Below are 16,685 nucleotides of genomic sequence, written 5' to 3' on the forward strand. Positions count from 1 at the left end.
GAGTTAAACTATTGCTGAGCACTTGCTAGATTCTAGAAACAAAGAGAATCTATTATAAGGAAATCACATTTCCCTGGCACTGAATTCTCCATTTTGGAGATGTTGGTCAAGTGTGGTTCACCATCTTTACCCACACACTTAGAAACACAGTGGTTGCTTCTATGACACTGGTAGTTGTCTTAGTGTCATGAGCCTCCGACTGGGATGACTGGCAGCAGTCCCTCTTCTGACCACTTTGTCACCTTTCATATATTCTTTCAAATCTAAAAATTCTGTATTAAAATGTTTAGGCATCTCTTCAAACAGAGCTAAAATAAGCAGTAGAGTAGCCTAACACTGACTTGGAGTATCTGAAAGGTTCTTCTCCCTCTCTTTTTTTAAATAAATTTTTAATTGGTTTTTCAACACATATTAAAAGACAATACAACACAAGGTTCTTCTCCCTCTCATGAATTAATATGTAGCCTAATCCTCCAGGAAATTCCCCTGTCCATGCCTCATTGACACAAATACACATAAAGAGAGTAGGTTAGACCAGAGACTGTTCTCTCAGTGGTGGCCAAAATCTGTCACCTTGCTGCATAGTAAGTAATGCCATGTCTGCTCCCATCAAGGGAAACACTCTTGTCATTGGGAAACCATTTAAACTTTTCTATTCCTCACTTCAACTGGAGATTGCATGTTTCTCTTACAAGTGCAAGAGTTCTCCCCTTCCATCTATAAGGTGGGGGGAAATGGCAAACAAGTTACCTCTATAGAAAACATGTCTCTCCATCCCTTCCAATATTTGAGAAAAGCTAGATACTAGTGGCACTGGAAGGAGCTAATTCCAAGCTTGTGTACAGTGAGCAAGAAAACAGCAAACCTGCTGTGGTCACCTCATAAATGGAAAGGTGTTAACCAAGTTAAAGAGAAAATCTAGTTGTAAACCAAGCATCTGGGGCTCGCCAAGCAAAATTTCTGCAGAAACCCATATCAAAGTGCAAGTCTTCAGAATTATAGTGTGCTGGCTGGTCTAACCCAGGGATGAGAAATCGGTGGCTGTCCAGATATTATTTGTTCCCAGCTCCCATCATCCCTGACCACTGACCATGCTAGCTGGGGCTAATGGGAGTTGGGAGTCCAACAACATGGTGGCGGGGGGGGGGCACAGGTTCCCCATCTGAAGTTGAAACCTAGCCTTACAAATTATCAAGTTGCAACCATGTAGATGTACAAAGAATTTTCTCAACGTGGCTAACAATTCAAATTCCAGTGGAAATTGCTATTGTCTTTAGAAAGGGGAGGAAAGATGGAAGCTTGCCATCACACACAGTGTTTAAAAAGCAAATGAAAATGCATTTGTTTATTTTGTCTTACCTTCCAATTACTTTTATGTCTGAGATTGCATAAAAGTAGCGTGTCAAGTGCTGTGGATCCACATATATTTCCCCTGTTGCTGGCCTGAGCAGTCTTATCCTTAAGTCTGTGACCGTAAAGAAATCTCTTAGGTTCTTGGTTGTGTCGAGCTGCCCATAGAGAGAAGCCATATTATGGAGCCGAGGCCCAGCAAAAAACGCAAATCTGTCCTTAATCTCAAAGTGGAGGATTTTACTGTTTGCCATGTACCCCATAGAATATTCTTCTGTGCAAATGATTTCTAGGACTGTTTGTTGGGACAAGTCCCTCACTGTTTTTGGTTCCATGTTGAAAGCATTTAAACAATCTGTAGCGTAATACTGATATGGCTGCCACGTCCGACCATAGTCGAGGGACTTCTCCAGGATCATTAGGTCTGGGCGGCCAGATTCAAAGGTGATGACTATGTTGTCCGTTAGCTCGATGGTTTTGTTCCAGTACAGGGTGATGTTCACAAGGAGAGGCTGGGGGTAACCCTTCCAAGTGGTAGACTGCCAATAGGTGGAGGGATACCTTCCTTCAGCATCAAACATCAGTTCAGGCGGATGCGCCAGTTCATCAATGGCTGCATCACACTCATTGCACATGTAGGGATTTCCCTGGAAAGAAGGGGAAAAAACAGCTGTAAGAAGGATGGTCGCTTGGATGAAATGATTATGAGAGTGTAGTCAGTTTCATAGGTTATAGCTATTGGTTTATTCAACTTCCAAATAATTGGCAAAAGGTTGCATGCCAGAGGCATGGGAGATTTAGATCTTTGGAGAGTCTCTTCACTATAAAACAAAAATGAAATAACTTAATCATTATTTAACCTGCCCAAGAAAAACTACACAAGATATCTATGACTTGCTGCAACTGCAGGGACCCCTGATTTTCATCAGAGCAGGAGCGGGAGGGTGTGCTCTTAACACAGTCTCTGATGCCCACCATTTTCTCAGTGTAAAGTTCTTCCCCAAAAGAGCAGCGGGTGGGTTGGGAAACAGTATGGGGGAATGGACTGGGGAAATGGCCTTGGAGGAAAGGACTAACGTCACTGCAGCAAACCAGGGGGCTCCTGCAGTTGCTTTAAGTAAGAAATCAAACAGTTGGGGGAGATTAGCTCACAGATCTCCCACATCTGATGTAGTCTGGTCCTCAGTGTATCAGAAACCATGTGGGTGTTCAGGAGCTTACATTCTTTGTGTACAGTGATACCTCGGGTTACAAACACTTTGGGTTACAAACTCTGCTAACCTGGAAGTAGTTATCTCAGGTTGCGAACTTTGCCCCAGGATGAGAATGGAAATCACGTGGCGGCAGGGAGAGGCCCCATTAGCGAAAGTGCGCCTCAGGTTAAGAATGATTTCGGGTTAAAAATGGACCTCTGGAACGAATTAAGTTTGTAACCTGAGGTAAGGTAAAGGTAAAGGGACCCCTGACCATTAGGTCCAGTCGTGACCTACTCTGGGGTTGCGGTGCTTTATTGGCCGAGGGAGCCGGCGTACAGCTTCCGAGTCATGTGGCCAGCATGACTAAGCCGCTTCTGGCGAACCAGAGCAGCACAGTGAAACGCCATTTACCTTCCCGCCGGAGTGGTACCTATTTATCTACTTGCACTTTGACATGCTTTCAAACTGCTAGGTTGGCAGGAGCAGGGACCGAGCAACGGGAGCTCACCCCGTCGCGGGAATTCGAACAGCCAACCGTCTGATCAGCAAGTCCTAGGCTCTGTGGTTTAACCCACAGCGCCACCCGCATCCCTAAGAGGTACCACTGTATTATAGATATTTATTGACATAAACAACCAACTGATACCTGCTCAGTGTTATATATGCAGATGCTGGATATGTTAACTGGCTAATAGAACTAACCAGTGACTATACATTGATGACTGGAGTGGCAAACATGTGCCATCTGTTCTAGTATGATGGATTTTAAATGCAAAAGCACCCGAGAAATGTAAGAAGCTGCCTTATACTGATTCATTATACTGACTGGCAGCAGTTCTCCAGGGTTTCAGACCAGGGTCTTTCTCAACCTTACCTAGAGATGTTAGGGATTGAAACACAGATGTTTGGTATGAAAATAAAATGCTCAGCCACAAATGACGGTCTTTTGAATTCCTGCAGTAGAGACCCAACCAATGTACGCCCAATAATGAAATCGCCCTTAAAAACTCAATGTCCATTTTTGCAACACATCAGTGGCTACAGCTATTGCATTTGCAGATTGCCTTTTTCCACATACCTTTCTATTAAGGAGTGGATTTCCAAAATCTGAACAAGAATAGTCCTGCTTTGTCTTTTTCTTAAATAAAGCCTTCCTCCACAGTTATGTAGTTAGCAAATTTTAATGTTAGCCTTACTGAGGTTTAAGAGGAACAAAATTGTTTATTTACCCTGAATGAGATGCTGGTAATCAACTCACCCCCCCCCAAAAAAAAGAACATTGAACAAGTGCCTAGCAGCTCAACGGCCCTTGATTCTTTTTAGAAATATGCTCAGTAGTGAAGCTAGGAATGTTTCTTTCTTCTTTTAATCACAAGTGCATTGCCCAAGAAGAGCAGTGCAAAACAATGGTCCCTTCTAGGGCAAATGCATCCAGATAAGCCATACAGACTGTATGCATTCCTCTGTAAAACAATACCCACTGTGGCATTTTGGATTCCTTTTGTCCCTTGGCCTCAAATATGTCATGCTTAACTGTGTGCCTGCTTGGTGATGTCTTCCTTTAAAGACCTTTACACTGCTCACCACAAATCATTTTGTTGTGCCGCAGACTACAAGCTCAGGGGCTTGATCCGGACATCTGCTACCCTATTACTTACAAACTAGCAGAGTACTTCATGTAAGACTTATTTCTCTCTCCCTCTCCTTCTCTCTCTCCCTCCTGCCCTCCAGTAGATGCTGGCTCCAATTTATCAGGACAAGATAATCCAGCACCACTTGATTAGGGAGGTGGGCGATGACATCAACTCTGTAACTGGACTGCTCCTGAGGTGGTAGCTGGAGATATGAACTGCACATTTATATATAATCTTGCCAATAAGCGGGCAGCTTTTACTTGCGCTTTCCCTCCGTGGCAAGGTGAAAGTGAATTATTCTCCTCTTGACCTTTCGATGCATTAACTCGAGAGCTGCCACCTTTGCCTTTCGCTCCAAAAGGCTATCTTGTTTGGAGGCTGGGGTGGCTCAAAAAATGCTACTCCAAGAGCATCACAATGGGCTAAATCATGTCTCTTAAATCATCTGTATATCAGTTCAGCTTCTGGCAGCTCAAATCCATGATAAGTGCTGTTGCAGCTAAATACCGACCCTATTAGTGGCAAGGAGAGCACAGAGACTGCTCTGCTTACTGCTATAGAGAGGGGGTGAGATGACTTTGTGCCATCATATGGGCAAGTTTTTATTGGCCCATAAGATCCACTGGCTGTTGCAAAATCGAGCATAAGAAGGACTGCACACATGTCTACCTGCCCTGGACAAACCTGTTACCTGGGCCATTAAAAGCAAGGCAAGAAAATAGTTGAAAAAGATGACTGTGAAAAAGCTTATACTTTGGAATCAGCTGGAAGGGGAAAACAGCCTTGCAAATAAGTCCATAAAGGTTACTAGCCCAGAAGCATTTTTGCCTGTCCTTCTGTACTCACAGTAAGAATTCAGTTCACACCGAGAGCCTGGAAAAAAGAAACCAACCCTCTTCCAATTTACAAAGGCTTCCTTGCCTGCAGAATAGCAGGTTGCCTCTTGTGCACTGCCAACCATGACGAAGCATAGATCCAGAAAAGAGGACAAAGGAGGTTGTCTGCTTTGTATAAAAATTGCATGTGCTAATTATATGTATAGATGCAAATTAAGAAATACTTATTGCAATTTAAACAGAAGTACAGGATATACCAGCATTGTGGTTTGTTTGCTATCAGTTTGCTATCCAGGTACTGATAACTGCTGATGAGCAACTTCAAACGACCTTGATGTTTTCTGTTCTTAGTGTTCATTGTCTTGAAACAGGACCGCCCTAGAGGATTCCTTCAAATAGAGAGGTCTGTCCTCTGATAGCCCTTCAAACATGACAACCTACTGCAGAATGGGAGGGGAGGAGAAGGTCCCAAGTGCTGCAGGCAGGGAGGTTCCAAGGCCAGTTTCCTGCACGCGTGCTATAGGAATCTTACATAGGGGTCTGATCCTTTACCTGGGCATAACAAGTGCTGCTCCTAGGATTTCCCACCTGCAAAATATGAGCTTGACATGCTCACAGGATTTTATTACCCTGCATTACAAATCATAACAGGGTTTACTCATGCAGGTGTTTAAAGGCGTTTGAGTCCAACAAATAAAATTTGAATGCTGCAGGGTGGTTCTTGATAATAATTTAATGACTTTGGATTTTTGGACTGAGACATGGAAAGGCTATGCTGCTGGAGACACTACTTTCTCAGAAGCTGGGAAAGGTCTGTAAAGAGATGGGGCTTGTTGTTTTCCTGGAATTCTTTTTCTTGAAATGATCCTGTTTTAGATGGTCTATAAAGACTTTAACAAAAATCCAGGCACACATTCGATTAATATCACCTCTGTGCTGTTTTTCACCTGTGTTTGTCATCTTACTGCTCCTTTTTGCTCTCTTTCTATTTTTGTATCAGTATTAATGTTCTTGTATGCTTCTTTGGGTGGATTTTTGTGTAGAACAGTGGGATAAAAATGAACTAAGCATACATTTTAAAAGGAGCATTGACAGATTTCTTCCAGGACTTGTCCTAAAGTCTTGAGGTCAACAGGTTATATCCAAGAAAGTCATACTCAGAGTAGATCTGTTGAAATCATTGATTGCAATGGATCTACTCTGATTATGACTTAGTTGGATACCACCCAACATTTCCAGAAGATGCCAAAATTTCCACAAACAACATTGTATATTTCAGAGAATTGAGTATTAGTTACTGAGAGGGTTAACCACTGTTCCATCTTTTTCATTGCAAGAAATTTCTGTTCTAATTACTGTGAGTCCTTCTTTCCTATCTAGGTAGGGGAATAATTCTCTAGATAATTAATCTTTCCCTTTTCCACCCTGTGTAATTACTATCGTATTTCTTCCCATCTCCTAACCTTAGGGCTTTGGAGCTTTTCAATCATCCCCACTGTGTGATCCCAGTCTCCAATAATGGCTTCTCCCCTGGTCACCAGGTAAGTTGCAAGATTTATATTCATGTCAATTTCAAGGAAATCAACTCGTCCTGCCATTCCCCAGAGCAGTGGTTCCCAACCTTTTTGGCATGGTGACCCACTAATCAAAAGTTACTTGGTACATTGATTTTTGGAACTTCGGTCTTTGGCAGTTGCCGGTTTCATGTATTTTAACTGTAAGGTTGCCTATTTTATAACTTAAGGCCCCCATTAATGTGAGATTTGTTGAAATATTTATAGTACTTTCAAAGTTATTCAGGTTTTTTAAAAATAAAATAAAGGGAGGGCATGAACACCAATAATCTGACTGCAGGATGTTACTTCATAATGACTTCATCTTGTAATTTGCCAATGATTAGGTCCCTTTCCTCCTCTAAGCTGCAACCCTCCCTCTTGACTCCACACATTTAAACAAGTCCAGAACAGTCTATGTCTCTTAAATTCTATGTCGGACCATGCATGCCTTCTACTTCAAGCTTATCACAGAAGTCAGCTATGTTCTCCTGAACCCGAATGTGGAGATCAGGCTACTGATGCCCATCCCACAAACATATGATGTCATTGTTGCTCCAGGCTCCTGCCCTCTTTGCACGCAAAAAATCCCCCTCTTTTCCCCCGTTTGCTGATGCCAAACTGGGCAGTTTATTCCTTGTATTAAGCACAAAGGATCTACCAGTCAACCCCTGCTCCCTTAGCTTAAAAGGGATTGCGGAAGGAGTTGAATCTCTTTTGCCCCCACCAAAAGAAAATCTCTAGACCTGTTTTCTGCAATTTGGAAGGCATAATTTACTCTGTGCTTTTAAATTTAATCCACTTTGGCCAAAAGGGGTAGCAGTTGTAGCTGCTTTTAGCTTCCCCATTATGGGGAACACATAAGTTTGCATTATACAAAGCAGCTCAGAACCCAAAGCACAGAGGGAAGTGAACACAGAATGAATCAAACAGGTACATTTTTTTTGTTGGATACAAGGAAAATGGGGGGGGGCATGCCCATACCTAGTATATGCTAAAGTACAGAAATATGCTGGAAAACATTCAAAGAACCTGTCTAAAACCATCACAACACAATCCAGCCACTTTTATGGCTTTCAGTGTAATTAACTGTGCTTCCCTTTGGCTGGCTCATGCCCTTGTTTTATCATTTCCTCCCATGCATGCTCAGTAACATTATTTTTACACATCTTGCACATTCGATGAAATGCAGAGGAGTTAAAAACCCCCACAAATATTACAAGTAAGATTGATAGCATGCTCAGCTAGCCATTGAAAAATCAGTTTAATATATTCAGTGGCTCCCCCCGACCCCCAATCAAATGAAAACACTACATGTTTTCAACTCTATTGGGATTTATAGATTTTGAATATATGTAAATGTGAACTTTACATAAAGAGGTCAGGATTATACAAATCACACCTTGACTTGAAATTAAGCAGCTTCAAAGTTTGTCAACACCTGACTTGCCTGAGTAACTATTAACTAGCATGCTAGTTTTTCCTGTGGAAACCCCCCACCCAAAACACACAACTACTTTATCTAGAGGTCAGGGATATCGGAATGTAGAAAATCAAAGCTACTGAACAGCAAGTTACATACATTTATATTAAGCTGCTCTGACAGCTGCCTTTGGTCTCCTAAAGCACAGCCAAGAAACTCCGATTGTGGATCTGTTGCGATTCTTTATATTGAAAACTAAAGCTACTCCAACACTACACAAGGGTCCCTAGATGCTACCAGACAGCAGGTTTTAGGAAGTTGAATGGATAACCTAGATTGGATGCTGCTGTGTCTCCTTAAAGCACTGCCTGTTCCCTAGCAGCAAAGCAGGCAGGAGCTGCTAAAGAATATTAACTACTTGATTGGGAGGAAATTGGCTGACCTTTCAGAGTGGTCTTTGAACAGGTGAGCTGAATCCCCAGGAACCTAGCTGCTGGATATGACCTTCCACCTACCATAACTCGAGTAAGATTCAGAACAAAGTTGAAAAGGCGGTCAACAGGGCTAGATGAGTGGGCAGAGCACAGATAGAAAGGATGAGAAGGAAGGGTAGGGAGAAAGTGGCGCTCAGCTCAGGCAGAAATTGGTGTCTTCGAACCCATGCCCCAAACTCAGAAATGTACTAACTGCATACCAGGACACAGATGCTCCATGCCCAGGGTTATGCATGCGTGTCTGTGTGCTGCATGTGCAGAAGCACAGTTACACAAGAAACACAATAATTTATCACTGGGCGGACAATTCGGTGTTGTTGTGGCAATGAGGTGGTGGCCATTTTTAGTGAAGGCCATGACAGGGTCTAAAGGCCTGGGCATAGTGCCCCACCCCACTGCATTCTAGCAGGCTTAGCTGGTGACAGTGGCAGCAGTGGTGGTCACAATGGGAGCTGGCATTTTTAATTCTCCAGCCATTAGCAGGTGACTAACAGCGCTTGGTGCTGAACCACACCTGCATTACTTGTACAACGCAATCAGGGAATGCAGGAACCAGGTCATGGCTAGGCCTGAAACAGCAGATCTATTTTGGATGGAACCAAATGGTTTTGTGGTTCATTCTGAAATGTATGTGCTCTGTGTGTGTGTGTGTGTGTGTGTGTGTGAGAGAGAGAGAGAGAGAGGGGGGGGGGGAGAGAGAGAGAGAGAGAGAAAGAAAGAAAGAAAGAAAGAAAGAGGTTGTGTTTTTTCGGGTTGCGGACCGCCGAAACCCGGAAGTACCAAACAGGTTACTTCTGGGTTTTGGCGGTCGCACATGTGCAGAAGCGCCAAATCGCAACCCGCACAGACGTGGGTTGTGAACCCCGAGGGTTGCGAACGTGCATCCCACACGGATCACATTCGCAACCCGAGCGTCCACTGTATGAGTTGGAAATCCAGTTCTGCTGCATGCTCAGCCAGGCTCATTTGAACAACAGCTTTGTCCTTTGCCTGGATCCATTCTTCACAATCATTTCAAGTAGCAAAACATTACTGAAACTGTTGTGTAAGCAAATCACTCCAAATGAGCTTCCTGCCTAAACGGCTACTGATAAAGCAAAATCAATCAATCAGAGTGTTCTGTTTGGTTTCATTGAGCTAAATGATGTTATAGAGGTTAACAATTTGATGATTATGGAGGAGGAACGAATGAGAGGGTGACAGTAGTCTTAGGCAGGAGAAGGCAGGCAGGAATCCCAGTGCAAACCCAATAAAAGAGATGTTTTGAACTTCAGTGGGGAGAGAACTTAAACTGATCCCGGGCATGTGGGGGAAAGAATCGGGCATGTGTGTCTTTCTGCAAAATGTTTACTATGTTTATGTACAGTCAGAACTTTCCTGTAACAAGTCATTTTGTGCTGGCACCCACACCACTTTTATCATTATATGAGTACTGGCACCTCATTTTCTTTAACAAAAAGGTAAAGGTAAAGGGACCCCTGACTGTTAGGTCCAGTCACGGACGACTCTGGAGTTGCGGCGCTCATCTTGCTTTATTGGCCGAGGGAGCCAGCGTACAGCTTCTGGGTCATGTGGCCAGCATGACTAAGCTGCTTCTGGCGAACCAGAGCAGCACACGGAAACACTGTTTACCTTACCGCCGGAGCGGTACCTATTTATCTACTTGCACTTTGACGTGCTTTCGAACTGCTAGGTCGGCAGGAGCAGGGACCAAGCAATGGGAGCTTACCCCATTGCGGGGATTCGAACCGCCAACATTTTGATCAGCAAGCCCAAGGCTCAGTGGTTTAGACCACAGTGCCACTCGCGTCCATGTATAATCATGACACACTGATATAGTAACACTGTCTATACGGGCCATCTACACTATACATTTAAAAGCACTGCCATGCCATACCCACAGGTATCCCAGAAAAAAAGGGGGATATCCCATTTTCTTGTATGAGAGCATGGTGGTCATTTTGGGTGCCATGATTTTGTACAATTTCATGGAGGGATTTCACCCTGAAAAAATGCTCTTCCCTGAAAAAGCATTTGGGGTGAGCCTGCAATCCCACACAGCACTTCCAAAACATGCATTTTTGGGCACCGTGTGAGCACAGCCGTGAAAAAGGCTTGTGTTTGGGTCTCGATGATCTTGCGCAGGAGCACGGGCAGAATTACATGCATCCCAGTTTGGGGACTCAGTAAGTTGGAGGGCGTTTCAGTCCCCTTTGAGAAACCATGGTTTCCTCTGCATTAAATGTATATAGTGCAAACGGGGCCATTTCAAAGCATTTTCAAAGCATGCTTAGAACCTCTCCCCTTAAAAACAACAACAGGCAAAACTTACGTCCCCCAAAAGACAAAAAAAGCAGGCCACCTCCAACCAAACAGCCCCACCCACAAAAGCAAAAACAAAACCCCTTCTCAATTAAAAATAAGTAATAATAATAATAATAATGATAATGATAATTTATTATTTATACCCCACCCATCTGGCTGGGCTTCCCCAGCCACTCTGGGTGGCTTCCAACAAAATATTAAAATACAGTAATGCATCAAACATTGAAAGCTTCCCTAAACAGGGCTGCCTTCAGATGTCTTCTGAAAGTCTGGTAGTTGTTCTCTTTGACATCTGGTGGGAGGGCGTTCCACAGGGCGGGTGCCACTACCGAGAAGGCCCTCTGCCTGTTTCCCTGTAACTTGGCTTCTCACAGTGAGGGAACCACCAGAAGGCCCTTGGCGCTGGACCTCAGTGTCCGGGTAGAACGATGGGGGTGGAGACACTCCTTCAGATATACTGGACTGAGTAAATTGTGAGGGTCTTCGCAGGCTCTAGTATGGTGTCTGAAGGCACTGTGGTACCCCATCATTAGGGGACTATGCATCTTCATGCCACTGAAAGCTTTACTTGCTTGGTTGCTGTAGATCAAATTGCTGTTAAAGGCACAAAAGGAAAGCCATAGCCCTTGTTGCTGCAGTCAGGAGCCTCTGGCTCCACACTATGGTGCTGTAGGATGGTTCCATTCTCTGCTGTGTAGTTGAACTTAACCTCCGCAGTGCATGCATGTATGTGTGTACATGCATGCATATGTATAGGTGCAGACACGTGCACACACAAACACACACATTTAGCTTGAAAGCAGCTCAATTAAACTAAAAGTGAAGTGAAATCCTTGCAGTCTGCCAAAACGTTTGGCTATATTGCTGACTTTCCAAAGTGTGACGAGGCAAAAATAATAAAATTGTAATGCTGTGAGAGGCAATGTGCTAATTAATAGCAGCCTGAATCACTCCCAGAGGTGCCGTGGGGGGGAAAAACACACTTAGAACACTGTGATACAGAAGGGCAAAAACAAAATCCCCCCATTTTCCTTGCTAATAGTTGGGAAAGTATTTAGAGGCTTTCTGTTCAATTATTTGAAAATATCTGAGATAGTTTTTTTAAAAAGGCATGCCGCCGCCCCCCTCCCACCCCCATTTGGTCCAGCTGAAGTGCTGCTTCTTGGAAGTCTTTGGCAAAGATCTGTTCGAGACTGCCTGCTGGTCACAAGATAATTAGCTCCAGTTGCTTATGCTCGAGTCTGTTAGATGTCACTAGCAGAGAAAATGTGCTTTGTTTTGACAAGTAAGGGAATGGCTTTTCTCCCCCCTTGCATTCATTTCAGCATTAGGAGCATTAAGGAGGATTATCACAAGGGCATTAAAATATGTAATCAATCCTTTTAACAAAGATCCTTTTCATTCTGCTTTACTGCCACCCAAATACTAAACACATTTCCTGAGAAGCAAGCCAAATGGATTTCAGGGGAAGTTTTATTTCCTTTCCAGGACATGGCTAATTTGTTAAAAACCCAACGTTCCTGGAAAGTACACAAACACACCCCTGAGCATCATGCCCTAATCTCAGATGTGTGGCGTGGGAGGGCAGTGATTACCTAGTCAAGAAGAAACCCTTTCCCCATTTTTAGAGATCATTTTTTTTTTGTATTTAATGTCTTAGCAGCTTTGCTTAGAAACACAGAAAGCTGCCTGATAGTGGGTTGCATCAGCAGAACATATAGCCAGGCACTTGTCTACGCCAGTCTTCCTCCAACCTGGAACTTCTGTCTGCCCAAGCATGCATGACCAAAGGGGTGAGGGAATATTGAAGCTTTAGCCCAAGACATCTGTAGTGGTTCCAGACAAGAGTCTTTCCAACCTGCCACCTGAAGACGTCAGAGAGTGAACCTGGGATGTTATGCATGCAAAGCATGTGCTCTACCACCAAGCTATGTTCCTGCCCTTTGGCTCAACTGACACCTTATTGCTTCATATGCTTTAGTGCTGAGTCCTCACACGTTCCAGTTAAATCCATATTTACTCAAATTAAGCCCTGCTTCTCAGTGAGTGCGATATGGATTTATCGTTCTAACCTTACGAGCCAATACACCAGCAAATAGGTTATTAGGGTTGCGTTCAATGACTGCTACATCAGCGCCACCTGACCAAGAGGACTCCATGCTAGCACAGTTGCTGTACAAGAGGCTGCGGCTACCCAGGCACCGACCAATGTTTCCAGCTCCGCGACAGGTGCACAGCACAGTGCTGCTGTACAACACTGAACCAATCAAGGGAGGATGCATGGATAGGTCGGAGCGGAGGTGGTAGAGCAATAATGGGGGAAGGAGAGATGGAAAATAACGCCAATATATTTCACATCCGGCAACCAACTGGGCCCCTTTGGTTTCAGATAGTACATGAACAGTCAAGTCTAAAAAGTCCGGAACACAAATTTTCAAGGCCCTCTAGCAGTTGTGGTGGCTCATTTACCAGAAGTAATGTATTTGGCATTAAAACTCTCAAAGTGTATATTTGATTCTGATCAAACTAAGCCTCTTCGACGCAAGAGCTTGCATGCGTGCATGCATCTAGATGCACAGAGCATCAGATAGTGGTACAGTATGACTCCATGCGATCCTTGCACATATACTGTTCTTCCTTACACACTCAGAGACACACACTGCCCATCACACTAATGGCCCCTTGCCTAGTGAAAGCAAATACAACATCATGACTGAGCTTATACTGGTGTTTGCAGTTGTTGTGACTTTGCAGCTCTTCTGGTTGAAATATTTATCCTCTTGCTTCCTACCGCAAGGATCCTTCCTCAGCATATTCTGTAGCTCTGAACTTGATTAAAGCAGTTGCTTTTTCAAAAACATTTTATCCCTGTATGTAACACTGCTAATACCATGTGGACCTTTTAAAAAAAATAACCAGGAAGAAAGATGCAGGGCGGGGACTTAACCTTTCAGGAGCATGAACACTGGGAAGCTATATCACAGATTACATGCCATAATAGATACCTGGCTAAATCCCTCCAGAGGATTGGTGGGGGGATTTTTGCAAAGTGCAAAGACCATCAAGGTCAAGTAGGTCAAGATTCTATGGAGCTAAAAATAAATTCTGAGCAATCAAAAACCTTTTTTAAAAGAATAAGGAAGAAATGCTGCTATCTGGTGTTGTAGTTTGGATACAAGAAATATAGAACAGACCTCAAAAACATTTCCTGATGTAAGAGTAAAGTCACTGGAAGCTTTTAGGGGATGAATCTAGAGTGAGATAGGTTTACAGTTGCATAGCAGGCTCATGTCTCCTGAATCTCCAAATGATGGTAAACACCTAAAGTATCTGAACTTTCCGCTGGATTCATAAAATTAAGCTCATTTCAGACATCCAGCTGAACTTTCTCAATGTCTGCAACTGGTCAGAAATCTCTAGATTCTAATGTTTGACGATGACATAATTGCACACTACAGCCTAAAAGCATCTAAGTTCAGACAGGGCATATTTCAGATGTGTAGAATCTGATTCAAAGCTAGTTTAGAGACATAATATGGTCCAGCAAATGTTTGTGTAAGATCTGGCCATCTCTGTGTTTAAGGAGCTATACCACAAAGCTTGCACAAAGTGTGTTACAGCCTGCAACCTGCTACATGGATGAAGATGATGGGTGAAAGGTCAAATGAAAATGTAAGCACCTGCCCCTGGCAGTGAATTCACATTCCAGATGTCTATATTTATTTTAGGAGATATTTATGCTGGAAGATGTTTGCAAAAGAAGGGCAGCAGCAGGCATTTCCCTTGAATGTTACATTCAATGAGCGTACAATCTGTGTACACAAATAGTTGAGCTATTCACCTGCATAATTATTCACATATAATATTCAATGAGTGTGCAGTCTGTATACTACACAACAGGCAAGTTGCACAAATCTGTATGAATGGGGAAATGGAAGCATAGTGCTTCATGTTTCCCATTCCTACTCAGATACAGTGGTGGCTCATGAGGAGCCGAAGTGGCAGTGGTGTACACTCAGTAGTGGTGCTGCACTCATCAGGATAGGGTGGGACAAGGTGGCACCAAGGCCAGGGTAGTTCCAGCTCCATGCACAATTCCACTTCATGCGTATTGAGCTCTGACAGAGTGGTACTCACAGCTGGTGAGCTGTTTTTGGCTTGGTGAGTTTAGAACTTGTGCTGTTATGCAAGTAAATCTTAATTCTGACCCCCGAGGATCTCTCTATGTGATGCGGAATTCTTCCTGCTTTTTGCAACCAACAAGATGGGCTGCAAACACTGAGGGAATTGAGTGATTGCTAAGAGCTTGTTTGTTTTTAATTTGCATTTTAGTAAGCTGTCCTGAGGCCTTACTTCCCTGCTTCACATAGGCCTGGTTTCTGCTGTGTGTGTGTGTGTGTGTGTGTGTGTGAGAGAGAGAGAGAGAGAGAGAGAGAGAGAGAAAGAGAGAGAGAGAGAGAGAGATGGAGACAGATACAGAGAGACACAGCTAGAGCACCTTTTGATTTCTGTCTGCTCTGGGTGTTAACATGTTTCCGTAGATTGTGTGCAGATATTGTGCCCTTCATCTGGCTATTTCCAAGACTATCTTCATCCTCTGCCTGTTTTCTTTGGTCTCTTCAGATTGTGCAGCTGCACTTAACAGTAGCACCTCAAAGAACCTTGAACAGCCTTGAAGTGCTGAAGTGGAATTGAAGTGCCCAAGTTCTCTTCTATAGAGCAATGCTGCTATTCTTAATGCAGTCTTGCTTACCGTATGCTTGTTGCTTAGCAGTTCCAGGAATAATAACCTGCTCTTTGAATGCCATGCCTTCTTAATGTGCTCAGAAGTAAATGGAGGCCCAGCTGTGGAATGAATGGGTGTATTTTCATTGCACCAGCCACTCACTCTCGAAAATGGTGAAGAGTATATATATATATGCGTAACTTCTACAGCTACATAGGGTCTGCTTCACAAAAACAGATTCCCACATGGAGCAGCATCTGTTGGGGAAGGGCCATTGAACCACTGAATCATTGAATTGTAGAGTCAGAAAGGACCTTGAGGATCATCTAGTGCAACCCCCTGCAATGCAGGAAAATGCAGCTGTCCCTTACTGCGATCGAACTTGCAATCTTGGCATCATCAGCACCATGCTCTAACCAACTGAGCTATCCAACATCCCTGCCATATCCCAGTAGCAGAGCAAATGCTTTGCATACAGACTATTCCAGTTTCAACACCTGGCACCTCTAGATAATTCTGAGAATTGTACAACCCTGTAGAGCTGCTGCTGTCAGTGGTAGGTCCAGACAAGCAGTGCAGAACTTTCTTTTTCAGTGAAGGGCTGTCAAAACACAGGGACAGTGAATTAGGCATTGGAACCAGCATGCATGAAGCCAGAGCTGATGGTGAGTGAAGCTACAACTAAAAATGGGCAGGGACACCCCTTTTTTCTCTCTTTGTGTTATCCGCATCTCTCTCTCTCTCTCTCTCTCTCTCTCTCTCTCTCTCTCTCTCTCTCTCCCTCTCTCTCTCTCTCTCTCCCACACACACACACACACACACACACACACACACACCTTTTCCTCCTTTGTTGATTACAGATCCCAGCTTCCAGGTTCCTCCTTAGCAAGCAAGGCAGTGGCCATGGATTCTTTTCACCCCTCTGCCCCTGCTACAGTCCATAGTATTCCTCCTAAATCTTTTCCCCTAGGATTGCCAGGGCAATGTGGCAACAGAAGCTCCATGGGACCTTTTCAGCTCTCTTCTTCTATATGTGAATCCAGGGTACCAAGTGTGAACAGCAAAATGCATTGAATTGCAAATTTTGTAAAGAACAGTGATGTTCACAGTTATACACAGTAGAGGGTGGCGCAGTCCTAATATTTTTA

The 16,685-nt window shown here is 43.7% G+C and overlaps 1 protein-coding gene across 12 annotated transcripts in view; it reads right to left on the reverse strand.

Annotated features, from left to right (window-relative positions):
• The window catches only part of NTNG1 (netrin G1), a 207,033-nt gene that overhangs the window by 123,648 nt on the left and 66,700 nt on the right, over window positions 1-16,685 (reverse strand). For all 12 annotated transcript variants that reach the window (XM_083620474.1, XM_083620469.1, XM_083620475.1 and 9 more), the window contains exon 3: window positions 1,360-1,997. In XM_083620474.1, coding sequence (XP_083476600.1) covers window positions 1,360-1,997 — 638 coding nt within the window. The remainder of the gene's footprint in view (window positions 1-1,359; window positions 1,998-16,685) is intronic.

The sequence above is a fragment of the Podarcis filfolensis genome, assembly GCF_964270895.1.
Source record: "Podarcis filfolensis genome assembly, chromosome: 6".
In the NCBI taxonomy this organism is placed as follows: domain Eukaryota; kingdom Metazoa; phylum Chordata; class Lepidosauria; order Squamata; family Lacertidae; genus Podarcis; species Podarcis filfolensis.